Here is a 27991-nt window from a genome sequence, read left to right as displayed (position 1 = left end):
TTTTTAGTGAGTTAGAAATGAAGCTTCATGTTGTTTTAAGCCTGAGAGTTACTATCTACATAGTTTTAATTAAATTAATATATTTTATTAAAACAACTATTTTAAGTATTTATTTGACTTTTCAAAACAGCTTTAATTGTTGCTCATTGACTTTTACACAAATGACAACATTAAGAAATAAACTGGAAATGAATGGAATATTTTGTCCTCAGCTATGTGCATGATGGCTTGCTTTAAAGCTGAGAATATACATTTCATAGAAAAGTTTGGATTTGGGTTATTCGGATCACTTGAAACCTGAATTACACTGTAGTGATCTCACAGGTAAATGAAAGGATGACATGAGATAACTCGTGCGATATGCTTTGCATAATGCTAGGCAGATAGCAAGCATTTAAAAATCATTAACAGAAATCGTCATCATCATCAATGTCATCATCTCAAGATTTGCTACAGATGCTGTCCCTTATTTTAATTGCCCTATTTCCATTAACTATACTGAAGGACTTCACTGATCAAGAAATATTTTTATAGCTAAATGATTTAAATAAGGTGAGATGTGACCTATTTTCCAGTAATTCCTCAAAACAGGTGCTGGGAAGTTTGGCTAGAGAAATAGCAAAGTAGTTAGTTGGTAGGGTAGTACCTATTGCTAAATAAGTCAATAAAGATTTTTAGGAATCTAAATGGTTTAATTTCATTTTCTTTTTTGATGCCTAGCAAAGATTTGGGTACAGGGCAGGTGTTAAATACTCACTGATAGATTAAGAGGCATGACTGGATCATAGAAGGTTTTCTATAGAGGCAAACAGCAGGAAAAGGAAAGGAGATTCAAGAACTCAATATGAAAAATAAATATACAGGGAAAATGGGATTCCAGCACATCTTGCTTTCTCTTAGAAAGAAATTTTTAAAAGGTTTGACAAAAATAGGTCTATTTGTAAAGTGAAAAAAAAAAAAGAAAGGAAAATTTACATTTCTCTTCCCCTCTACACCACTGGTTACTTGAAGAGCTATCATTTATCTGCACATAGGACATACTTGATATATGTATTTATTAAATGAATAAATGAATATTACATGGGATTTATTATTTAATAGTATTTAAATTTAGGACTGTATGACCAACTCTCTGAGACATTTAGAACTATAACTAAAACACAATCCATCTTATAGTTTCACAGAAACTTACCAATAAGTGGGTATGGTGCCTCCTCTTTGCTGGAATTCACCCATAATTTGTACTCTTTCTCAGAGCCCTTGGAGATAAAAGAATTAACAATCATCCTCTCACACCTGGTAACTGAACAAAGACATATTTTTTGGCATTTCTATGTTTTGCAAAAACATAGGGCCACTATAAATGCTTTCATGGTTCATGGGGGTGATATGGTTTTTGAAGGTGGCAATGCTGATTCCTACAACCCATCTCTCCTCTAACCCCTAACAGATGATTCAAAATCTTGGCCTTTTCCCCTAGTGATGACGAGGGATCCATGAACTTCAGTGGAATCAGGCTCTCAGTATTATGGGTAGCCCACAGAATGGGAAATCACATACACACCCTTTTGTAAAGTAAAAAACAAAAAAAACCCCAAAAAACAAAAAACCTTCCTGGTTTACTAAAAGGTTAATCGATCTTATTTAGAGTCCTGACTTCTGTTAGGTCTCTGTACTTGTTAGCAAACACTAGAATTAATCTCCAACGTGCCCCTGCAAAGACAACCTTGTTATCCAGAAAACCACAACACTGCTGTGTCTGTGATGAAAAAGTAAAGTCTCAAAGTCTGATTATTAACTCAGCTGCTCCTGAGTGGAAAGAAAAGACTGACCAAGGGGCTCTGAGGAGACAGGTAGTTGGCACAGTGTGCGCTGGCTTTATTTTGGGCAAGTCCAGTCCTGGGGACAGAAAGGACAAGAATTCTGTCTAGAGAACAGGCCCAGTTATGGGAAACAATGAAACCATTCACTAGCAGAATTACAACCCAGTAATACTAAAAATCCCATTTGAAAGAAATAATATCAAATTATACAGACTTTGCTGTATCCTCTAGAAGAGGATAAAGCAAAAATGTTTAAAATGAAGTCAGAACAGAATGGCAATATTTAATATTCTTGCCTTTATCTTCTGATTAAAAATCATGACCCTGACCTTATAATGAAGGGAACAGGCTAGGAGACCATCCTGCCAAGTCCCCTCCCCTACTTTGTCACTTCCTTTCCTATCCTCTAGTCAAACATTTTTATTGCAAACAGGAAGAGCAATCTAGTAAAAATCCTTTCTTTTCATGTAGGGTAGCGTACACATTAATAATTCCTTAAAGCAGTATAACCAGAGAGACTCAATTCCTAATCCCACACTGAATAGAAATACTTTTGGTGTGATGAGACTGATCACTTATCCAAAAGAAAAGCATAAATAAGAAAATGAGTCATGTCATTAATTAACCTCCCTTCCTTCCCTCAAGCTACTCACTCTCTTCCAATGTATAATTCTATAGGCTTAGAAATCTATGCAGAGGGGCCTGCTTTACTCAGCACATATATATTTAATTATACCTTAAATATATTTCTAAATTGAACTAAAATAAATCAGGTATCTCATTCTAAATTTTGATTCTTTCTTAAGGGCTAAACAATAGCAATGTGTACAAGCAAATCAAAATACTTAAGACTATGACATATCTTAAATATATGTCATGTCACGTCATAGTATCACTGTGTCTTCATATGTATAGAGAATCTCACGCAAGAAATGGTATTGTCCAAGTGTTTCCTTTGGCATCCATCCTTTTGAAAGTCATTCACTTTAATACAAGGACCCACTGTGTGGTGTTTATACACCGGTAAGGAGGAGATGGGACTCCCCAATGCTCTTTCCCTACCTCATCCTCAAACATTCCAATCTTCTCCACTAACAAAAATGTGGTGTGAGGCCTTCAAATCCATGATCTAATTCAAAGCTTATTTTTTAATTTACCAGTTCATCAGAAGCACCATCCTTCTTATCCTCTGAACCTGTAGCCAGTGAATATGGTTTCTAGCTATATATTCTTTACGTAAAAATTCTATAGAGTAAATCCTTCAGAATTCAGCATCCTAAGACTGAATTGAATTTTGGGATAATAAAGAGAATAACAGATAACAAAGATGAACTAAGACAGGAAACAGGGAAAGAATAGTCATACAATGACAAGTGAGGAATGGGGAAGGAGGTTATTAAGAATCTTACACAACAAACAAACCCTCAAAAAGAATAAAAAAATCTACTGTCCCTATTTTCTACATTTTTGGGGACAAAACAGAACTTTAGTATCTCTAGTAATCAGCTGTCTTATGATGGAAGGGATAATATTTACATGAACCTAAAGTATCAAAGTTTGTTTTTAATTAAGAATGTCTAGCAGAGTAACTTACAGTTATCCCTAGCATTGGTAGGGCCGCGTTGATAACGTCATTTGCAGTATCTGTATTTGTTACTGTTATAGTTTTAGACTGTATAAAAAAAAGAAATAGAAAAACACAGCTATAAATAGAGAATTTTAAAACAGGTGGACAAATAATTATCGTCAAATGGTTATCTACAGGCAAATCTTAGTTTAAAGTGTTTAAAGAGTAAAGTACATGGCCTAAGTAGAACACAAACCCTTGATTATAATTTATTTTCATCCTATTATATATGATGCCTTTTAATACAGCATCTCTTTCTTTTAAAATAAAGAATATGTGGCTCACAGAACATAAGACCTTAAGCCAGACAGAAAAAGAATAAAATATTTCAGAGAGATTACATGAATCACCCTCCCAACCAAAAGAAAAAAAATCAGTGAGGCTGATCACCCAGCCCATGACTACTTCCATAATGCAACATGTTAGTAAAGAAGGGACTGCGCTGGATTAATTCCTATTTCTTCTTGTGTACTGTTTTCACAGTGTGTGTTTTTATTTCTTTGCATGGTAAAAAGTCAGTTTAGGTAAAATCAGAACTAGAACTGGTTACAAAAGACATTTCAAGTTTAGCATTAAAAAGCCCCACTGTTTATTGAGCACTTTCTCTATGTCAGGTGCTGCGGCTACTGAAATTTTCATTTCTGAAATCTGGAGTGGCCTTAAAACCAATGAGTCTACTGAAGAGACTGAACATTTCAGAAAGCTCAGTCCTGTTACCAGCTTTGCCATTAAACAGGGTATCTGTAACAGCTCTGTGCTAAACCACGGTGAGAAATGACTATTTAATAGTACAGTTCACAACAAAGAGAATAACAAGATTCTGAAATATCTATAAAGTTCACTGAATTCCAAGACATTACTTAAATATAAGACAATGCTATGCTATAAAAAGTAAGTATTTACTATAGGTAGGTTCTACATGTTACAATGATCAGATAAATCAGCAATTAGGGCTGTGTCCCCGACAGGGCTTAAATGGCACAGATAAGGCAGCATAAATAGAAACAAAATGATGTATACATATGAAGCTAAGTGAAAGCCACTGATAACTCATCACTCATCCCTCTGTTATAGAGCATTTCTTCTCTATGGGCCAATTACTTGACATGACAAATTGCTTAAATTTGTTAACTGATTTCAAATTGTGTTCCTTGCAGCTCCAAGGTTTATGCAGAAGTGTCTCAGAACCCAGCAGGGAGGGCTCAGTGTTCACCTTCTACCAGAATGGCAGAGATGTTTTTGCAAACTTGAGATAACTATCATGAAAGGCTTCTGCTTTTTTACTTTAAAGTCTGAAAAACCTCTCCATTTCATATAAAGAAACAGTATAAAATCTTTTGTAAAGTGAAGCGTCTATCCTGTAATACTAATAATCACCTGCAATCTATCTGGTTTCTAAGACGATGACTTTTCTTAATATTAGAGACATCTGCTTGAAACAGTAATTATAGGATGTGTATTTTTCCCCGCATGCCTCTCTGGTATACAAAACAAATGAATTTTAGCAGATAAGTTTTCTTTGGCTAGTACACAAAATAAAGAGACAAAACTGAAAATGTGGCTATTTTTTCTATATTAGCAGAAGTCACTAGCAGGTGGCACATAACTGAAGGCCAAGGATAAAGAACACTCTCAGACATGCACTCCTGCTTGAGGGAATCACTCTTTCTGGCAGCAGGGCTCCCCGAAAGGAGAGTGTTGCCATGAAACAACTTCAGAGAGCAAAGGACAGTGTGTTGCACCATCATGGACTTCACCAGGGTCTAGTGATAGAACAGAGCACCCAACCCGACCACAAACAATATGATATAAAAATAAAGCTAAGTGAAATCCACTGGTAACTCAACCACTCAAGTTTTTATGGTGTGAGACTGCACAGACCTTCTGTAGCAAAGTAAGGGGCAGAAAAAACACCACCATTTTCCTGCTGGCTTTCGTTCAGTGGTTATGGCAGATGGTTACATTCAGGATTTTCATGGAAAAATACCTTGAAAATTTTTTTCCAACACTTGCAGTGTATGGAAAGTGTGTCCTTGAGAAAGAACTGGTTTTAGAAGAGAAGTGAAAGAAGAGAAAAATTTGATTATTTCCCTCAAGCAGTGGCATTTGGCACTAGTATCAGACCTTTGCATAACTTTTGCCCAAAATATAACTATTTTGTACTACATATCTGTCCACACACAAAACTACTCTGTGTGATCTTGAGCTCCTGTGACGTGTGACAATCCACAGTATCACGGAAATATTCATGTTTCCGTTTTGCTCATCGCTGATAACATGGTGGCACTTTGCTGTATTTCAGTCATCACATTCCACATAATGACTAGGGCTAAATAGACTGAATTTTTTCTTGACCAATATGATAACAACTGTGAGGAAGAAACATGCTGATCCATTAAAAATACCATCTCTCCCAGCTCATCCATTTATTAATAACCTGAGGGATTCAATCCCTAAAAACTCAAAGAATGGAGAACTTTCCGAAACCAGTCTCTCCTTATCTCTACTTAAGTAGTGACAAGTTGGAAAAAAGTTGCTTAATACTAATAGGAAATATCTCCTTATGGAAATGGCTTTACAACAAGCCTCTGCAGCGGCTTTTGGACGGACCCAGAGAAGCATGGATGCCAGAGGAAGGCAAGAGACACCTGACAGGCAATATCCTTCCAAGCATCAATGTTCAACACTGTAGTTAACAAGAATTTCTCTTGTTTCATTTTCTCTAGGGTTACTTGTCACTTATACAAAGATATACATACACCCAGGAAAATGTACTTCCCCACATGGTATTTCTAAATGCCTACCTTCTGTAGACTGTACACAGTCTGTCTGTCTTTCTGTCTACCTGCCTGTCTCTCTTTTATCCATGGCGCTCGGCCTTATGTAGGGACCTGGAACTTAATTTTTTCTGGCTTAGAAACACTTACACAGGTGCAATTCCCAACGTCCTTGGCGACGACTTGGAGCGGAATGCTCTTCGGGTAGTCCTTCTCTTTCTCTAGATTGATGTATCTAATCAAATGCAACAACAATCCAAAACAACACGGAGTCAGATGGATTTTCCTAACGGCTTATTTTTAAATCAATCTATTTTTGCTAATATTTTTCAATATACTTATATGCTGTTTTTTAAAAGACAGGTGGAAAGACTCAGCAAAGTCAAATTACATTATGGATTGGAAGATCACTTTAAAAATTCTCAGGACATTAGGCATGGGCACAAAAAAGAACAGAGAAGGTCCATTCCAAGCAAGGCTTGAGAAGCAGAGTCAGGTTAAGGCACCTCTGGGTGATGTTTTATCATCAAAGCTTCCCTGCCTTCCCTGGACATGCCCAGAACCTGGCTCATTGGCACAGGAGCATTTGTAACACTTTATTAGATCAAACCAAAGCAGTGGCCTTTCCCTTCTCACTGAGCTCTCCAGTGGAGTGTGCATCTTGGTTATCTCCACTGCTTGGAAAGGGGGAGCAGGGAGGAAGGGGGAAGGTCCACAGGAATCAGAGATGGATCTAAGTTGACCATTTTATTCTGTATGCTCAGAGGTAGGGATGATAATTGAATTCTGAGGTGCTCAGCAGAAAACCCTCCATGTGTGGAAACTTAACACACGCTTTGAGGAAACTGTGAGCAAGTGACAGGTTGGAGACAAAGAAAGAGATGGGAGAGATTATTAACTAAATTCTGTCTAACATGATCCAGACCTCAATGTTCTCCTTCCTAGAAAGTAAGAAGTACATGTAATGAGAGAACATTATTTACAGCACATAGTTTGGCATACAGTCTAAACCTCAGATTATTCTGAGGACAAACAATTTCTACTAAGGGGAAGAGGAATAGTTTGCGGCACATCCCTGCAGAGAAGAATTTAATCGTTTAACTACACCTGAAAGATTAAAAATATGTATACTGAAAAAATACCTCTGAAGGAGAGAGAGCCATTTGCCCTTTTGTTCTGGAGAACTGCAATGAAAGAAAATGGGAGAGAACAATTAAACCACATAGAACACTTATCCTAACAAATTAAGAGCATCAATCCAGACAAAATATCAGCAGCCCATTGTTGCTGACGGGGGTGGACGGTACTGCTGCAACCCTGGGTAAAACTGTGTTCTGGAGAACCCAGAAGTGAAAATCCCCATTAGGAAAAACTACACAGTCAGGTTTTAGTTTTTAACTAAAACCTCTTGGAAGGATCCAAGAAAGATCCACTTTCTTACTTTATGGCTCTCTTACAAGTAATATCCTTATAGTGGAAAAAGTACTTGATTTGGAATTCCAACACCTGGCTTCAAAAATATATCTAAGATGTATTATCATGGGCAAATCACTTAACATCTCTATGCTTCGGTTTCCACATCTGTAAAACTGGGCTAATTATCTCAAGAGTGTTTTTGTAGCTTTAAGTGCCATGCAAACAGAAAATATGCTTAATTTGAGATTAAAGAGATTAAGGAGAAATTTGGCATACTGATGGAAATATCTTGGCTCAGAAACCAGTTTGCTGTCAGTAAAGGAAACATTTATTTCTCTATACATATGGCAGAACTATAATTCAGTAATTTAGTTCATAGAAAACTTATTCTTAATTACTGTAATCTTCTGATTAAGATCAACTTATTTACAACTAAATTACTATTAATAATTTTTCTGAAGTCACTGCTGTATTTAATTCTTAAAGTTAAAAATAATTTAAAGTTTATTTCTACATAGTCTTGTTACTCAGTAGCTTTTAAAATCATATTTCTAATCTTCAAGAAGTTGGAAACCTCAATTACTTTCTTGCTCCAGGAAAATACACTTAACAATATTTGTAACTTGTTCCTAACTCTGTTGTTTAACAATTTTCTCCATGAGCAATCTCCAGGATTGGTCATCAGAAAGTTCATTATATCTCTTTGCCACTGACAAATTTTCATCTTTCTTAGTCCCTTACAATCTTTGATGCCTTCTCCTTTTCCGAACAGAAGATTTTCTAGGTTCATTTATGTCAAATACTGCATTTATTTGGCAAAAAAAAATCTATGTTGAAAAAATTAGGTTTTTCTTTAGACTTGTACCTTTTCAAAGCAATTAAATAAAACTGTCCCTTTAAACAATCAGTATTGTAAACTTTTAACTTGTTATTGACATATAAGATACACAGAGAGAACTTGTACAATGATTAATTGTCCAGCTTGAAGAATTTTCACAAATTGAACACACCCCGTTTGACAAGCACCCAGAGTAAGAAACAGAAAACCACCTTGGAAGGTTTCCTTGTGTTCCTTTTCAGGCACTAGTTCCTACTATCCTGACTTCTAATAAAACACAACAGTTTTGTTTATTTGGGCATTTTATATAAATATAACCATATAGCATGCAAAGTTTTATACCCGACTTCTTTTGTTTAACATTGTGTTTGTGAGACTTATCCATTTTACTGCATGTGGTTTTAGCTCATTCGTCCTCAGTGCTGCATCGTGTTCCATTGTTTGAATATATAGCATACTTTACTTTAAAATAAACAAATTATGAACAAACAAGTTAACTCACTGAGATTACTTTGGTAATCTTCTTGCATCTTCCCCTAGCTCTCGCTCTACGCAGGAATTCAGGGCTTCTCCTTGCCTAGTAATTCCTAATCTCAGGCATTTTTGTAGAACTAAAAACAGAAGTACTCCCAAATCAAGGTTATTTCAGCGTTTCATAAACACCTAAGATAAGAGCCAGGAGAGAAGCAAGCAGTGTAACTTAGAGAAAGAAAAAGGGGAAGATAGTCTGGGAAGATCCCCTCAAATTTGGGAGGTGATTGAGAGTCTACCATCCCTGAGAGTTAGCTGGGAACTATGTGCCATTCAGTTGAGGTGCCTAAGGAAACAGAAGACCCTAGAGGAAACGGTTATAAGGAGCAGGTGCAGAGGCTTCTTCCTAGGCACCAAGGCATTAAAAAAATCTTTGTTTTCTCTATTCCTCAGATTGGACAATTTCTATCAATGCACCTTCAAATTCACTGACTCATTTCTCTTTCATTTCCACTCTGCAACTAAGGCTACAGGGGGGGATTTTTAAAAATTTAAGATATTACAACTTTAGATCTAGATTTTTCATTTGGCTTTTACAAATATTTTCTATTTCTCTGCTTAGCTTTCCCATCTTTTCATTCATTTTAATTGGCTTCTCCCTTTACCCACTGAGCATAGTCATAGGAGCTGCTTTAAAGTTCTTTTTTTTTTTTTGATTCAAATAATATATATATTTTTTCCTCTGTGAAACTGAGTAGAACTGAGGAGGAATCAAAGAAAGCCTCATATATTAAATTCTTAAATAGATTCTCTGAATTCAAAAGTTAAGGGTTAGTGGGAGAGGCACAGGTGGCGGGCCTTGTCCTGGCAAACAAAGCCACCACGGTGGTCCTGCAAATTAAGGAGGATGGAAAATCCCTTCCTTCAAAAGAAAAAGTTCTCGAGGGGGAAACATATAAAATATTTAAGTTTCAAAAGCCGAACTCTTCCACACTGTTGCTTCTCTACCCCGGAGTGTCCTAAAATAGAGTACTTTAAGGTTAAGTTTTCAATGTTCAGCTTTTTGCAAATATACGCAAATACATTTCTCACAAGCAGTCCTGATTTGGCAATTAACAGCAAGCAATATGCTTGGATTAGAGGTTCGATTTCCACTCGAATGCAGTTTCTTCTCTTCCGGCAACAAAGCCATTTGCAGAGATCAGGAAATCGTGAGATTCCTAAGTGGGAGGAGGTACTGTTCTGGTTCACCTGAAAATAGCCCTTCAGATTGGCTGGTGCTTTACAGTCCCCTTTCAAGACCCGGTGTGTGTTGTTGACGACAATGGGGTCGGGATTGCTGTAGTTTTGGGTGGGTTTGCATAGGGGTCGTAGCCGAGCCGAGCCAGCATGGGGGCGATCTGGGCCATGTCCCTAATCACATCCCTGGGGATGTGGCCAGTCCACTTGGAGAGAGCTTCCAGGTTTACGGGTTTGATGACCTGGTCTGTGGATCGCTCAGTCTTGGACAGGGAGACGCCCCCGGGGTTGCCGATGAGATTCTCGTGGTGCAGGACGGCGTCGCTCCAGGCAATGCCGAGGAAGTCGAGGATGAGCTTGAGGGAGCGCCGGGGGTACAGTACCAGCCGCTCATAGTACACGGGCAGGCATTTGTCCTTGCCCACCTCCATGCACTGAGGTTACATCACCTCGATGGCCTTGTTCCTCTTGGTGAGGCAGTCGCGGTAGCTGCTGAGGTCGAAGCCGGCGATAGTGACCTTGCGGGTGATCATGGAGTGCACGGAGGCCCGGCCGTCCCGCACCATCAGCAGGAACTTGGAGTTGGGGAACAGGAGCGACAAGTAGACGGACGACTTGAGCGTGAAGGGGTCCTTGTTGCAGAGGACGCGGGCCGGCTCACCGTGCTTGACGATCACCTCCAGGATGAAGGCCTGCATGGCGGCATCCAGTACCTCGTCCGTCACGCCCACCTCGTCCAGCCGCAGCTTCTCCCGGCCAGACTGGGACCAGGCCTGGTGCATGGCCAGCACGCGGGGAATGATGCGGGTCTCCTCGCCGCAGCGCACCTCGGGGTGGGGGTCCAGCATGGCGCGCATCAGCGTGGTGCAGCTCCGGGGCACGCCCCCCACGAAGATAAGCGGCACGGCCTTGCCGTAGCGGTACTCCATGTGGTCGGCGCCCACCATCACCCGGTCCTCCTGCTCCGGCTGCATGGTCCGACAGGGGCCCAGCGGGCCCCCCAGCACCGCCCGGCACTCCAGCACCTGCTGCCCCAGCTGGACCGCCAGCACCAGGGCCAGGGCGAAGCCAGCTGCCAGCAGTGCCCTCCTCAACGACAAGCGCATGCTGGGCCTGGGGCGGGGGGCGTGCTTCAGCGACAGGTCAGAGGGAGGTCCCTGGGGCTCGCCTAAGTTTCGCTTGAGACTGATCCTTAATTTGGCTACAGGACTTCAAAACCAAGCACTGAGTGGCGTTTTTACGTTTACTGAGCATGTACTCTGCTCAAGCTTATTCTAGGCACCATTTAGCGGGGTCCTCTCCACCACCTCGGGTAGGGATGCCCTGCGCCCAGCAAGCAGCTCAGAGAGAAGCGGCAACTTGCCCAGGATTGCACAGCCAGAGCGGCAGGCCTGGGTCAGAGCAGGCTGAGGCCAAGCTGGTCACTGTCCTTTGACAGGACCCGGCGAGGGGCCCATCTCTGCCACCAGGAGAAAACGGCTCAAAGCGGGCAGGTCAGCTGTGAGTAGGAGACAGCAGAGGCCTGGAGAGCGGCTTGAGAAGAAAAGCAGGGCGACTTGGCAGAGGGAAAGCAGCTGGGAACCTCCCCTGGGCGCACTCTTCCCTGGGCTCTAGCCTTCGCAGCTGCTGCCCAAGACTGTCCATCGGCTGAGCCCGTGCGAGGCGCGCCGAGAAAGCGCCGCGCGCGCAGCGACTGGCTGCTCGCCAGCCTCCCGGCCGGGGGGGGGGGGGGGAGGGGGGGGAATGCCCGCGCCGGGGGCGGGGCCGCCTAAAGTTCTTTTACGGTAATTCCAACATATGAATTATCCGAGGGCTGGCTTTTATTTATTATCTTTTCCTCTCTAGGTTTTTCATATGTTAAGAAATTTTAGATTGCATTCTGGACATTAGGAATGCTTTGTTTTGGAGACTCTGAGCTTTGTTATATTTGCTAAATACTGTTGATGTTTTTGTTTTAACAACTAACTTTATTAGACTCAAGCTGAAAACTTTATCTCACCTGTGTTGAGCAGCACCTCGGTTCAATTTTTTTAGCCTTAGCTCCAGACTGCTTTAAGTCTGTTCCATGCATGTGCGGTTCAGCCTTCAGCCAGAAGCTGGGGCACAGTCTAAACAAAAATTCTAGAGCTTCTCTTTGCTGATACTCTCCTTTTTGAGAATTCCCCCCTCACGTTCCTGTGGTGGTGGCTGACCCAGACTCTGTACTTTGGTTCTTGAGCCCAGAAAGACTGCAGCTTTTTGTTGGCTTGGTTTTCCTGCACCACCATGTGCCTGCAGCCTGCCCTCAAGCTAATGCCTTAAAAACAGGAAACTCACCTAGAGTTGCTGCCTCATTCCAAGGTTCATTTCTTCTCCAAAATATGCTAATTTTTGCTTACTTTTCAGGACCTTCAGGTAGTTTGTTGCTGTTTATATTTTGCTTAGGGTTTACAATTGTTATCTGTAGAGTGGTCAGTCTGTTTGTTGAGACCTCACTCTGCCAAACTAGAGTCTGAACTCTTCAACACTACTTTTTTTTAAACAAAAGTAATCTTTTAATTTGGAAATAATTTAAAATCTTCAGAAACACTGCAAAGATAGTACAGAAAGTCTATATACCTCACTCCTAGCTTTCGATTCCTCTACAGGAATCCTGACTGTTCAGATTTCAACAGTTTTCCCATTAATGTCCTTTTTTCTGTTCTAGGATCCATCCAGGATACCACATTGCATTTAGTTATCATATCTCCTTAGTAACTATTTCTATGTCTTTTCCTTTTTTTTTTTTTTTTTTTTTTTTTGGCCTTGACAGTTTTGAGGCTTACTGGTTAGGTAACCCTACAGAACATCCCTCAATTTGAGCATCTCTGATTCTGTTCTCATGATTAGACTGAGGTTACGGTTTGGGGGAGAGATGCTGCAGGAGTGAATTGCTCTTCGAGGGGCAGATATTCACACAACATCACTAGTAATGTTAACTTAACCATTTGGTTAAAGTGCTGTACTTTTCCAGGAATTATAATGTATTGTATAACTTGTTTCTACATTTTCTCTTCTTCTTAAAAAAAAGGTTCATGAAAAAACTACTCAACTAAAGATGTCACGTAGTCCCAGCCCTCACTTGAAATCGCTTCCTTTCAGCTGTAAACTCCAAGGAGATTAAACAATAGGAAATGATAATGTCTAGAGAAATCTGTCATGGAAAAGAAGATATGCTGAGAATGATACAAACACATGCTTTCTTCCAAATAAGTTCTTAAAATCTTTTGGTAGGCCAGTGGTGCATAACAGAACTTCATGGCATGCTCTTCCTTCATCAGATAATTAGTAGCTTAAAAATTTTTAGTTCTCTAGCTTTAAGATGATGCCTGAGGAGTTTGATGGTAGTGAGGAGAGAAGAAGCAGAAAGAAAAACATTGTGTGCATGAGATGAAAACCAGCTCTTTCAAGCTTTCAACATTACACTGGACTTGAGGATGCAGTTGTTCAAAATCACAAGTTAAGAGTCCTGGTCAGCTCACCTTGATGTGAAAAGTGCCAGCTGAGCATGTTCAGGATGAGAGCACAAAGATTCTCTATTCATACATTCTCCAACTCCATCCCCACCAAGGAGTGAGTTTTAGGAAACTGACTTTCACTCCTTCTATCATATATTTGCTTTTGATTGTCACATCTCTATAGACACTAAATCAGAACATGATATACAATTCAGGAACCACATTATTTCATGACATTAAATTCATTTCTATAATTAATTTTTTTTAGAAAATTTGGGAGTATAAACCAGTTATTCAAACTCAATTGGAGAATTTTATAAAATTTGTTTCAGTAAAGGTCTGCTTCAGTGGTTTGAAAAGCCAAGTTGAAAGCTCAGCATATAAAACAATACCTGACCACGAGTGAAGGGGATGTTGGAGAGGGGGTCCTAGAGCTCTGACCACCCCCTCCTCTTCCACAGTGCTTGAGATGTTTTGGTAGCCCCTTTAGCAATCACCGCTCAAACCAAGATAATGATTTCAAGAGTTCTCAGTATTTACCAATATATTTCACATATTTTAATAAAAAGCTCTTTGGGAAAAAATATAAGGCATACGGGAGCCTCCAGTGGGGTGTGTCAAAAGATGAGTTACTGGCTTCAGAACAGATCAATCAGAAGAAAATATTTCCTTTAAAAAATCAGAAGAACAAAACTGGAACAAAATCTGATTAATTTTTTTTCCTTCCACCCTGGACATTCCATAGCTGACGGGATTTTGCAGCAGCCAGCCCACGGACCGACCGCGGCGCTCACCTGAAAGTGACCACAAAGTTGATGGTGGGCCAGCCCAGGACAAAGGACCTCGCAGCGCTGGTGTTGTCTTCTCCCACTTCATCCACACAGCTTGCCGTCCACATGTCACTTAATTTTATTTTATTTTGTATCTTAAGGTCGTTGTTGTATCTAGAAAGATAAAAACCAGACAAGGACTTCTTGTAATTTGGCTTGTTAAATTTTATGACAACTTCTGCATTTGTGATAAGAGGACAGTTCTCACTAATCATGGGCAAAGAATGTCTTACTCACTGTTTTTATCTTTGGTGCCTACCACGATGAATGGTAACACGGTTGGCTACCTTGGCCCAAAAAGGCCTTTGAGATGTTTAGTGTATTAGTCCTAATGTCTGCATTTGTGACAGGAAATAATCATAACCTTGTGACTTTATTATTCTATACTGAGCATTGCATTTGGATCAAAACCCCTAATTTTAAACTTGCTGCTGTTACAAAAAATTGATTCATTTACTATTTATAACTTGCTTACTTCCAAAAATATTTTAGTGGTTGAACAAAAGAGTAAAAAAAAATTATTTAAAAAAATACTTGTAAAATTTTCATCTTAAGAGCAATAGATACACTAAAATATATAACCTGAAATTAATTACAGAAATTTATAATGCATTTCCAACTGGGCAGTTATAAGATTTTCTAATCTTTAGAAGCAAATATTATTTTAAATTTCCTTTCTTAAGATTTTGTCCATAACATTTCCCCATATATTTTGACTAAAATTGAAAAACTGTAGCCTAAAAATAGACTCTACATTAAACTGAAAAAAAAATACTAAGAAGTAATTGATACAATTAATATTTATCCCTGGAGACCCAGAAGTTGATCTTCTTTAAGATGGCAATGAAATTGCTTTTTGACAATTTCTACCTAAACCTCCTTAGAACCTTGGTATTGAAACCGTTATATCTCTTAGCCTAGTTCACAGATTTAATGCTCATAATGAACCCAAGGCTTAAATGGAAGGCACTGGGAAGGATTAAGAGAATATTCTGGAAACCTGTGTATTTCCTATCATTCAGAGCCATTTGTGGAAACACCAGAAGCTAAAACGAAATCCAAGATACTTTATAGGAAAGTACCCCTAAAACTCCGTATGGGATATTTAAAACTAAAACTCTTCGGCAGGATTTATAAAATGAAAGGGGATTTTGCAGGAACTATATACACGAAGGACAGTGTAGATTCAAAGCCTCATCTACGCTTCCTGTAGGGCACACCACTTAAGTGTAACAGTGAAGTGCTTCGTGGCACAATGGCTTCATTCTATATTTCATTTCAATATTTTTTATCACTATGAATCATTAGTTTTTTTTAAAATAAAGCAGACTGAACTGAAGATATTTTTTTTCTTTTAAAAATCTTATTTCTTAATGGCAGCTATTTAGGTAACACAAAACTGACACTATGAAACTTTGGAAGGAAAAGTGTGTTTCCATATCTGTTTTCATACATTTTGTGTCTTTTAATGCAGACCTCTCTTTATATTAGATAATTCAGATACCATGTGGGCACTTTATGTGTCTATTGATCTGGAAAAAATCCTTCCCTAGATCAATAAAGTGCCAAGAGTATCCATTTCCTTATACAAATAACAAGGAGCTGTCTGAAAGCGTGAAGAACGACTTCCATTCCAATGGTCAGCATCTGTTGAACTTACCATTTGCCATTCATTGTTGTAAACACTTAACACATATTATTTGGTTTAATCCTCAAACACTTTATAGATAAGGAAATGTCATAGGGAGTTAAAGTAATTTGTCAAAAGTCAAACCGCTTAACTAGCAGAGATAGAATCTGAACTTGAGCAGAGTGGACTTAAGCTTATTTATTATGCTCATAACCATTGTGTATCTATAAAAAGCCCTGGTTATTGCCATTCTTATAAAGCACCTGCACTGATTTTCTGTCTGGATGATCTGCCCATTGTAAATGCGGTGTTAAAGTCACCTACTAGTATTGTATTATTGTCAGTTTCTCCCTTTATGTCTGCTAATATGTACTTTATATACTTAGGTGCTCCTGTATTGGGTACACATATGTTAACGAGTGTAATACCCTCTTCTTGTACTAACTCCCTTATCGTAATTCCCTTCTTCGTCTTTGTTCAGCTTTTGTTTTAAAATCTACTTTGTCTGATATGAGTATTGCTACTCTAGCTTTGTCTTTTCTATTTGCATGAAATATCTTTTTCCACACCCTCCTCCCCACTTTAAGACTGTCTGTGTCTTTAGCTCTGGAGTGAGTCTCTTGGGGGCAGCATATAGAAGGGTCTTGTTTTTTAATCCAAATCAGCCACCCTCTATTTTTTGATGTCAGCATTTTTTTCCATTGACATTTAAAGAGTGATTGATAGGTATGCACTCTTATTGCCATTTTTGTTACTTGCTTTCTGGTTGTTTTTGTAGTTTTTCTGTCTCTTTTTTTGTGCTTTAATGATTTTCTTTAGCAGAATGCTTGTGTTCCTTTTTTTTTTTTTTTTTAGCTTTTGTGTATCTGTTGTAGGTTTTTGATTTGTGGTTACCATGGGGTTTATATATGTTGATCTATATCTTCTTGTTTTAAACTGATAGTCATTTAAATTCAAACACATTCTAAAGATTTACATTTTTTCTTCCTTCCCCCACATTTTCTGTTTTTGATGTCATATTTTACAACTTCATGTTTATCCCTTAACTGTTTGTTTTAGTTGTAGTTGATTTTTACAATTTTTATCTTTTAATCTTCATACTATCTTACTTAAGTCATTATCCACAGCCTTTACTGTGTATTTTCCTTTACAAGTATGATTTTTCCTGTTCTGTAACTTGTTACTTCCTTTTAAAAATTGAAGTACACTCAGTTACAATGTGTCAATTTCTGGTGTACAGCACAATGTCCCAGTCATGCATATACACACATACATTCTGCTAACTTGTTACTTCTTGTTGTAGCCTTGTCTTTTCTACTTAGAGAAGACTCTCTAACAAGTTTTAGGGTTGTTAGTTTTGATGAACTCTTAGTTTTCTTGTCTGAGAAGTTCTTTATCTCTCCTTTAATTCTGAGTGGCAACTTTGCTGGTAGAGTGTCCTAGATTGTAGGTTTTTATCTCTCAGCACTTTAAATGTATCATGTCACTCCATTGTGGTCTGCAAAGTTTCTCCAGAAAAATCAGCTGATAGCCTTAAGGGGGTTCCCTTAATGTGACTCTGTTTTTCTCTTGCTGCCTTTAGAATGCTCTCTTTAACTTTTCCCATTTTAATGTGACATGTCTCGGTGTGGGTCTCTTTGGTATCATTTTGTTTTGGAAGTATCCCATGTGCTTCTTGTACCTGGTTATCTGCCTCCTTCTTCAGTTTGGGAAGTTTTCAGCCATAATTTCCTCAAATACATTTTTGGCCCCTTTCTCTCTCCCTTCTCCTTCTAGGATCCTATAATATGACTATTAATACTCTTCATGTTGTCCTATAGTTCCCTCTAACTGTCCTTATTTTTTAATTTGTTTTTCTTTTTTCATTGGGTGATTTCCATTATCCTGTCTTCAAGATCACTTATACAGTCATCTGTATCACCTACCTGGCTATTAGCTCCTTCTAGTATGTTTTTCATTTCCGTTACTGTATTCTCAAGCTCTGACTGGTGCTTTTTGTATTTTCTAGTTCTTTGTCAGCATTCTCACTGTTTTCATCTATTCTTTTCCCAAGTTCAGGTAGCATTTTGACTACTAATGCTTTGAACTCTTTATCTGGTATGTTCTTTATCTGTTTCATTTGTTGTTTTTTAGGGTTTTTCTTTGTTTTTTGTTTGAAACAAACTCCTATGTCTTTTTATTTTGTCTAACTTTCTCTGTTTCTATGAAATTAGGTGAAACACTTACCTATCTCAGTCTTAAAAGGGTGCCCTTGTATGGGAGCATGCCTATGGAAGTCTGCATATTCTGAGGGGCTTTGGTGGGAGAGCTGGATCTTAACTGAGTGTGGGTCACGTCTTCTCCCAGGATACGCTGCCACCTGTCACCTTGGTGAGAGGTAGGACTGGAGCTGGAGGGGCTACACCCTGAGTCAGGTGCGAGCTGGAGCTTCTCCTGTGCTCAGTGGCCGTCACCACCCTACTGGGGGCAGGGTCAGGTCCAAAGGTGCTGGAACAGAAACCCTGAGGGTCAGGTCTGAGCTAGTGCTGTTCCCTCTAAATGTGTACTCTTCCTTCTCCCAGCAGTGGCACCTTTGCCACAGACGGGAGCAGTGATGGAGTAAGAGGAGTTTGGCGTGGCCGCCTGGTGCAGCTGGGGTGCACACTGGGACAGTCCCCAGTATACCAGTCAGAGCTCCAGACAGCTCCCAATCTGTCCCCTACATGAGTGCCAGTGATAAATGTCCTTGGCTCATTCAATTGCAGTGCTGGGTCTGAGCTGGCTCTGTGTCCGCCAAGTGCACACTCTTCTTGGCAACACCCTGGTTGGAAGTTGAGCTAGTCAGAGACGATGCCGGGGTGTGCACTGGGTCAGAGCCCTGGGCAGTTTTAATCTGCCTCCTCCACTTGGTTTGAGGAGTAAGCAAGAGTGTGTGCACATTCTTCATGAGTGGACTCTCGGTTCCTTACAGCCCTCCTACTGGTTTTCAAAGGGACTTGTCTTCTTGGTTTTGGCTAGGGTGCCCAATATATGTTTCAAATCACTCGTTCCCCAGGTAAGACTTGCAAGCCCATGATACCCCCGTCTTCTTCTGTGTCCCCTCCTAGGGGTGGGGGCCCCGACCTGATTGCTTCTCCTGCCTTTCTACCTGACTCCTTGCGGATCTTTCTTTGCAGCCTTGGTTGTAGAAAAGTCTTTCTGCCAGTCTCCAGCTTTTCCGTGAGAATTGCTCCACATGTAGCTGTACTTTTGACGTGTTCCTGGGGGCAGGTGAGCCCACCGTCCTCCCACTCCACTGTCCGGATCTCCTCCCCACCCACGTCTTATCTATGACATTGCGTAACTAGGTGTGAGGGTGTGGATAGTAGAAAAAAGTGTTTACTATTCTCTAGTGACTAACAATCTCTTTGATGAGACTGGATTTGTTAAACGACTCTTATCTTTTAGGATGTTTCATAAACAATGAGAATGGGGGATGCAGCAAGTTGCAACCACTGTTTTCTAGGCTGGATGTTAACTGCATTGGCATTTAGTGTTGTGTGAAAAGTGAATTCTTTTGGTTACCTCTACAGTATATTCCAAATATGTTGGTATCCTTCATGTAACTGCCATTTCCCCAGTTAAGGCCCTCACTATCTCTTATCAGGTCTAGGACAATAACCTCCTGTTGAGTCTCCCTGCTTCTACTCTTGCCAACCCTCTAATCCATTATCTGTCATAGCCGGAACAATATTTTTAAAATATGAACTAATTAAAACCCTTTGGAATAAAATCCAAACTCCCATCATAGCCTTTGTGGTACCCGGCCTCCAAGATGGTCCCCAATGATGCCTGTTTCCTGATATTCATACCCTTGTTTAGTTCCCTCCCAACTGCACCAAGGGTGGTCTCTGTGGCCAGCAGCAGACACTGGAAATGATGGTACGCCACTGCCGAAACAGGTTATAAGACTGCAGCTTCTGTTTTGGGGGGTCTTTCCCTTATGTACTCTCTTCCTCACGTTCTTGGATCTTTCACTTTGAGGAGGCCTACCTGGAGAAGACCTACAGCCCTGGGCCAACAGCCGCTGAGGACCCGAGGCCTGCCAGCCCCCCTGAGTGAGATGGGAAGGGGATTCTCTAGCTCCATTTAAGCTCTGACATGACTGTCACCATGGTCAACAGTTTGACTGCAACCTCATGAGAGCCTCTGAGCCAGAACGACCAGCTAAGCCACTCTCAGATTCTTGGCTCAGAGAAAATGTACAAAGGCATTCATACTCATAAGCTGTTGTGTTTTGGGATAATTTGTTATATGACAATAGACAATTAAAGCAGCCCCCAAAGGTCCTGATAAGCTGATCGTTGCCTATTTCCACTGCTTATCATGCTCCAGTGATAGGCTTTCTTTTAACTCCCCCAAAGGGCAAAGCTTTCTGCACCACCTTTGTACCTGCTGTCTCCTCTGCCCATCTTCCTAATATCTGAATGGCTGTTTGTTTTTTATCCTTCATTGATTTTTTTCCCCCTTGACTACACCTACCTAACATATATCCCATATTTCACTTCAACCAGCACTCTATTTTCTTCTCAACACTAAGTACAATTTGTAATGTCTGCCCCCACACATTAGAATGAAAGCATCAAGGAAGCAGACACTGAGAGAGAGACTCTACTGACCCCAAGAAATCACTTCGGATAGTGGGCAGCTGATTCCTCTCGCCATGCAGACCTGCAGAGCTGTGGACTAGGCCTCCAGTAAACAGGATGCTGGCCAGTTGGCTCTCACTGTTCTGTGTTATTGCAGCAAAGTGTGCTGGACCTGACCCAGGCTACCACTCTCACACTACACACTCAGTCCAGAGTGCTGAGCGACTGGAATTAGGCAGAGAGAATGTTTTACAAACCAATTGAACAGTATCTTGATTATGGAGTAACAATGACTGGTGTGATGTAAAATGGTTGGCCAATCAGGCTGAGTTCTACAACATCACGTGTTCTAAGCACAGTATTCGTTTCCACCTCTGCACAACGACTCAGAGAAAGGAGTCCTTGTTGATGTGTAAGAATTCAGAGGCCAACAGTGTATAAAAGGAAAGGGAAAGGACATTTGGGCAATCGAGGCTTACCTCAGTGTCTTGGGAGAAAATGTCTGGAGTCCAAACTGTAACATTTAGGATTCTAAAAAGTGTTTAAAAGAATAAACTGCTAAAAGTAACAATGAAGATAATGTCTACACATAAAAATATGAAAGCAGGGATCATGTCCATCACGGTCTTCTTTGCATCCCCTGTATTTACAGAGAACATGGCACAGAGTGGGGTCTAAATGAACACCTGTTGAATGAATAAATAATTGAAACACTCTTTTCAAAACCAAACCAAAACAAACATAAAACTCACTTCAGATATTAGTTATGGTAACAGAGTCCAGATAGTCTCATAGTAAGCAAAGAACAGAAAGGTTGCCTTTGTCAGTGGAAATGCAATTTTATAATGATAACCAGGGGAGAATGTATAGAGTATACTCACTTGATTGTTGCCACAACAAACAGGTCATTGAATAGGAAAAGATGCTCCTCCTGACTCTGCAGGCCTCTTCTGAGTTCCACCCTGCCATCAATTAGCAGGGTCCTACTGGAGCACAAGAACGATGACAGAAATGCACATGTGTCCAGGCTAGCAGACGGGCTTTCCCTGCAACAGATCAAACGCCACAGATCTTTGGTCAGGTGATCAAATATAGACTTTCTACAAAATTTCTACAAAAATCACAGCTTTGTACTAGTCTTTTTATGACCTACGTTTTCATTTTTCTTGGATAAACACCTCACGGCAAAATTGTTGGGTCACAAAGTAGGTGTATGTTTAATCTTATAAAAAACTACCAGATAATTTTCTAGAGTGGTTGTATCAATTTATATATTCAACAAGACTGTCGGAGAATTTTAGTTGCTTCACAACCTTGCAAACTTCTTTTTGCTGTGGTTAGCATAGACCAAAGGTTAATTAAGTTATTTTAAAAATGTTCTGCAGGGCCGGAGCTGGGGAGGAGCCAGGAAAGGCAGCCCCAGCCCAGAGCGCAGCCGGCGGCTGCGCGGAGAGCCAAGCGGGCGGTCGGGGGTCATAGGGGAGAGTGCGCTGGAGCCGGGGCCTGGGCCCGGGGGCCCGGTGCACGCGGTCGCCGCCGTGACCCTGCTGGAGAAGCTGGCCACCATGCTGGAGGCGCTGCGCGAGCCGCAGAGGGGCCTGGCCGGCCCCGTGAGCCGCATCCAGAGTGGCCCGGGCGCGCCGAGTCGCAGGCACGACACCCCGAGCAGCACGCCGGCTCGGCTGCTGGCCGGGGCGGAGCGCGTGGGCGCGCACGCGGGTGCTGCCCAGGAGCGCGGGGCGCCGCGCCGGCCCGGGGCAGCAGCTGGAGGCCGACCGCGGGCTGCTGGTGGCGCGCGGGAAGCTCCGCGTTCTGCTCTTCCGGGAGGAGGCAGAACTCCCAGCCAGAGCCTTCCGGAAGGCGTCGGAGCCCTCAGGCCCGGCGGAACAGGCCGAAGCTGGCCAAGAGCAGCCCGAGGCCGAAGCTGAGAAGCGCTCCGACGAGGAGCCCGCGGAGGCCAGGGCGCGGCGGCTGCGGCGCACCGGGTGCAGAAGGTCCAGAGCCTGCGAGGGGCCCTATCGGGCCGTAAAGGCCCTGCTGCGCCGGCACCCATGCCTGTTAAGCCACCTCGCTTTGGGCCTGGCCGGAGTGCTGAGGGCCAGCCCGAAGCCCAGCCTGCGCTGGAGGCCAAGCCAGAGCCAGAACCTCCGCGAGGCACCGAGGAAGATCCCCGGAGACCTGAGGCTGCCGAGGCGGCTCTTCTCCAGATAGAAAGTGCGGCCTGATGGCTGGTGCCGCTGGCCTCCCCCGTGCCTATGCCTGGTCCCGCAGTAAATCTTCCTCTGCGAATGCAGCGTTCCCACCCAAATAAGGAGCGAATCCTGCATCCACAGCCCAGCTCTGGCCCTCCCTTCCCGGCTTCTTCAGCCCAGCACCCTCTGAAAGAGGAACAGCCACTCACACCTGCTTGCACTTACCATCAATAAAAATAATGTCACCCGGAAAAAAAAAAGTTCTGCATTTAAAAGCAATCCCAAAGGATTTTAATACATAATAACTCTTTTCCCATCTTACAATAATAGTTTTAAATAAATAGATTTGATGGTAGTTCTAGGGGAAAATCCACAATGAAATAAAAATCTTTTTTTTTCTAGTGTGGATTTATCAATGTACATGTCGTACAGTCTGTCATTTTTAAAGATCTATGTGTAATAAGCATGGCAAGAGATGCCTCACGATTTTAGCAATCTAAGTATTGATTAAAAAAAAAAACCAACTTAGCAGTCCACAGTAAAAATAAACATCTCAGCTCTCACATAATTTAAAAAGAAAAACTGTCTTTTACAGAAGGAAACAAAAATTTGTGTTTTCTAAAATGACAATCTTATCAGCGTTTCCTACTTAAAACTGTATTTCTCAATTATGTGACTCTAAAGTGTGTATTTTTATTGAGTGCAATGCAGATAGATGTGTTTTATTTTAGTCTCTTGGAGTATGGAAATGGGGAGGAGGGTAAGATTATAACCTTCTATTTAGCCTCTTAATATAGCCTGATTACGATTTACAACTTACACTTAAGAGCGCTCTAAAACGAGCTAACAAGTACAAGGGGAGTCTAAGAGTCAACCTGCTGCCTGCTTCTTATGTATTAACATTCCATTTTCAAATACGTTTGTGAAGCCATTTCTGAAAGGCAAAAAGCAGTTTTAGGACCTTAATCATTTTTCACTAAAATTAGACGACAGCTTTCATGAGGCTGGGCCACACTAGTGTCCCGATATTTACCCCTGAAGCTCACTGTAACAGTGAGTCCACTGTCAGGTACAGTTTTAGAGGTAGTGTTGCTTCATCTTAAATCACGAAAGAAAATAAACTAAAATTCAGAATTCTTCTTGGAAATGCCTGTGTTTATAAGGGGGAATCAACTAACGGCTACTGATGGCTGGGTAGTACCAGTCCCCAGTACTAGGTAGGGTCCTGATAACCTCGAAGCCTAACACGTGGTCCCTGCTCATTCCAAACGCCATCTCTTTCATGAAAAATTTCTCTCATTTGAATTCTTATCGGCATTTCTTACATATCTAACACATATCCTACCTTGAACCTCTTAAAGCATTCTCATTTAAAATACACTGAGTATATGATCACCATATAATAAGTTAGTTGTTTGTAATAGTGATCAGGGTTGCCTTTGCTGGGTGGCTGCCATGTGCCAGGCACTGGAGATAGATGTGGTTTCTAGCCTCAGGGAGTTAGCAATGTGACAAGGGAATCAGACAAGTAAACGTCATGATACGCCAGTGAGGTAAGTGACATAAAAGAAATGCAGGGCACTGTGGGCAAAGAGAAAAGCCAAAATAGGAGGCCCTTTCTGAGACTGAATTGGTTAGGAAAGTTTCTTGGAGGAATCAAAGTCTTAAAGGATGGAAGGACAACGAAGACTGAAGGGCATTCTATGGAAAAAGAAGAGCGTGTCAAAGACAGGAGGGCGTGCATCAGTAACCCTGGGAAGTTCCCAGCGGCTGGCATGACAGAGGTCTGAGAGGCGGAGCAGCAGACGAGGAAGGGGCAATATATTACAGGTGTTTTCCCCACAACCTTCAGACTCCGTATGAAAGCACTGCAGGATTTTAAGCAGGACGCTGTGGTTTACAGTATGTTGAAGAGAATAAATGAAGGCAAGCTTAGAGGAAGGGAGACCTTTAGGAATTTGTTGCAGTAATCTCAGGCAAGAAATGTCATGGGCCTGAGTTGGCAGTGAGAAAAGGATAGAGGATATAGGAGAAAAAACATATTCAAGAGATATTAAAAATATAGATCGTTAAAATTTGCAAACTGATTAGTTGGGGGTGGGGTAAATGGAGATCGACTTGGCTGAGAAAAGGAATACAACAGACTTACTGCCCAGTCTTTATTTATTTACTTATTTTTAATTTATTTTTCATCCAACAAATGCCTTCTGAGCATCTGTGTGTGTTGGCTAGGCACCATGCTGAATGGTGAACACATGGGGTAAACAAGTTAGACTTACCCTCTACTCTTACACAACTGCTGAGTCTGATTCTACCATAAAGCAGCTACTTGACATCACGTCATTGCTGCTCAGTTCACTCTGTAACAGAGGTTGAGAACCACAGCCCACAGTCATGTTTTATTTGGCCTGCATTCTGATTGCCTGGTTCACCACATTCCCTCACTTGCAAACTCTTTACTCTGTATCCTGCAACTCCCAGGGACCTGAAAGCATTTAAGTCCATGATTCTTACTCTAGCACCACTTTAAAAAAAAAAAAAAACTAGCTTAATTTTAAGTTATTTTTAAAAATTATGGCAAAACACACATAAAATAAAATTTATCATTTTAACCATTTTAAAATTCAGTGGCACTCAGTATGTTCACAATGTTGTGCAACTATCACCGCTACCTAGAGTTCCTGAATATTTTCATCATCCCCAAAGGAAAACCTGAACCTATTAAACAATCACTCCCCACTCTACCCAGTCCCTGGCAACTACTAACCTCTTTCTGTCTCTATGAATTTGCCTACTCTGGATATTTCAGCCCATAAAATATTTGGCCTTTTATGTCTGGTTTCTTTCATTTTGCATAATGCTTTCAGGGTTCATCCATATTGTAGCATGAATCAGTACTTCATTCCTTTTTATTGGTGAATAATATTCCATTGTATGGATATCCATTCAGTAGGTGATGGACATTTGGGCTGTTTCATGGCTATTGTGAATAGTGCTGCTATAAAAAATGTGTGCACACTTGTTTGAAAACCTGCTTTTATCTTCTGAGTAGACCCAGCAGTGGAACTGCTGTATAATATGGTAATTCTATGTTTAAGTCACTGAGGAACCACCAAACTGCTTTTCACAGTGGTTGTAACCGTTGTACAATCCCATGAGAAATGAATGAGGGCCCTTCTGCTACTTTTTATTCTCTCTTTTGTCCCCCATATGTAATCACATCTTATGTTTAAGGACATTCTAATTAAAAAATAAAATCTCCTGAGTCTAGATTTGTAATAAACTCCTAACTGGACTCTCTACTTCCTTGCTCTTACTTTTTCAATCCATACTATTCACTTCTTGCTTCTATCATATTAGTCTTCTTGACGTATATTGTCAATGCACAGCATGTACACTGTCTAAAGAGTAAGCCCAACTCATTTAACCTCGCATTCAAATTCTGGCATCTATTTTACCCTACCTGGTTATGATGATAAGTCACGTTACCAATCTCTATATTGCCTGAGCAAAGCTAACCCTAGTAAATCTTAGAGAATAAATTAGCCCAGAAATAATTTAGAACAAAGAGATGACTACTGAAATGAAGCCACAAAAACTATTATCAAATCAAAATTCTATCTTATTCAACAATACAAATCTGTCCCTTAGATATTCATGACTATCTCAAACATTTCAAACATTAAAAAAAGCGCACATTTTTAGGAAATCTAGTCTAAAGGAATTATCTGTCTTATTAATGGTATAAAATACAAAAAGTTACAGTTACATTTCAATAGGCATCATCTAGATAAAAATCACATTCAAATCCCATTCAAATTACCAAAGAAAAGTGTATGTAGAGATTATACCATAACGAGGTTGTATGCAATATGTACTACTATTTTCACTTCCAAATTAACATTGCTGATTAAATGATGCAGCATGTAGCTCATACTACACAGTCTGAATTCTGACTTGAGATTACAGAACAGAGCCTAATGATAATGATAATGCCAGGTTCAAAATGTACTAAGGTAGGATAAGGGCTTGTAGGATACATGGACGAATGGTTAGATAAACAGAGTGAGCAAGGATACAAAGGACAACTTCAAAATTATCATCAAAATACTGATTGCAACCGGCAGCATAAGTGACACAATGAGAACAATAATCTTATCAGCGACGCTAATATTTAAAGAGCAAGGAAAACACAAACATTAAATAAGTAAAGGCAGAAGCAATATGGGAGGAGAGACTAAAGGACAGAGAAGGACACTGATAAACAGTCACCCTAACAGAGCGAGATCCATACACAAAGAGATATTATCTCCAAAGAGTGGAGTAAACCATGTGACTTATTCACAGCCCGGACACAGAAGTTGCTCAACAGTATCTGCTGGGAATCCACGTAGTACAAAGCACTTGTCAAGGCATGATAGGGAGAATTATAAGGTCAAGGCATTACAGGAGAGAGCAAGATCTTATGAGCATCGTCTCTGAGAACTTAAAAAAATACATGCAAATTATGTCAATGACATAACCCAATTCAATAAAAACCCAAGTTTTAGAACTTCAAACACTCTGGTGCAAATGACACCTCTTCAGAAAGGACAGCTCTACTTCATTATGAAAGAATGAATTAAAGTTCCTTAGTAAAAGCTCATTAGAGGCTTTTTGAAATGCAGTAACTCAGTATAGAAATGATGGTGGTTTGGTAGCTGTGGAGGTGGTAAGAAAGAGTTCTATCCTAGATACATTCAAGGTAGAACTTAATAGGATTTGATGACAGATTGATTTTTGGCATGGGGACCTTGGGTAGGGATGGGGATAAGGAATTTGGTCTTAGGCATGTAAATTTGAAATAACAATTAGAAAAAGGGAGATAAAGCTACGGCAGAGATCGGGTCATGGAGCAAGTTAGCATAGATGGAGAACAGGGTCAAGTACTGAGCCCTGGGCGCCCCGACAGTTACAAGCTGAGGAAGAAGGGAAAACTAATAAAGCAGAATGAGTTGGCTGTCAGTAAATAGAACCAAAAAGTTGTTTATTTTACTGTCCTAAAACTCACTTATTGTAGGTAAAA

The 27991-nt window shown here is 40.7% G+C and overlaps 2 protein-coding genes and 1 pseudogene across 2 annotated transcripts in view; 1 reads left to right on the top strand and 2 right to left on the bottom strand.

The window, feature by feature from the left end:
• The window catches only part of LOC105098588 (rho GTPase-activating protein 20-like), a 62738-nt gene that overhangs the window by 19099 nt on the left and 15648 nt on the right, over positions 1-27991 (bottom strand). Inside the window, exons 2-7 of the mRNA XM_064480284.1 lie at positions 21616-21780; positions 14462-14611; positions 7370-7411; positions 6378-6462; positions 3418-3495; positions 1193-1259 (exon numbers count right to left, since the gene is read on the bottom strand). Of these exons, the coding sequence (XP_064336354.1) occupies positions 1193-1259; positions 3418-3495; positions 6378-6462; positions 7370-7411; positions 14462-14611; positions 21616-21780 (587 nt within the window). The remainder of the gene's footprint in view (positions 1-1192; positions 1260-3417; positions 3496-6377; positions 6463-7369; positions 7412-14461; positions 14612-21615; positions 21781-27991) is intronic.
• On the bottom strand, positions 9784-11325 carry LOC105105701 (protein-tyrosine sulfotransferase 2-like). Its single transcript, XM_064480293.1, is given in 3 exon segments — positions 9784-9843; positions 10045-10299; positions 10302-11325. Coding segments are annotated over 3 exon segments (1311 nt in total). The 5' UTR covers positions 11298-11325.
• Positions 21879-23319, top strand: LOC116150136 (caveolae-associated protein 3-like; annotated as a pseudogene).

This window comes from Camelus dromedarius, chromosome 28 (assembly GCF_036321535.1).
Source record: "Camelus dromedarius isolate mCamDro1 chromosome 28, mCamDro1.pat, whole genome shotgun sequence".
Lineage (NCBI taxonomy): Eukaryota > Metazoa > Chordata > Mammalia > Artiodactyla > Camelidae > Camelus > Camelus dromedarius.
The sequence above is the reverse complement of the archived record's forward strand: the minus strand, read 5'-3'. Positions and strand labels throughout refer to the sequence as shown.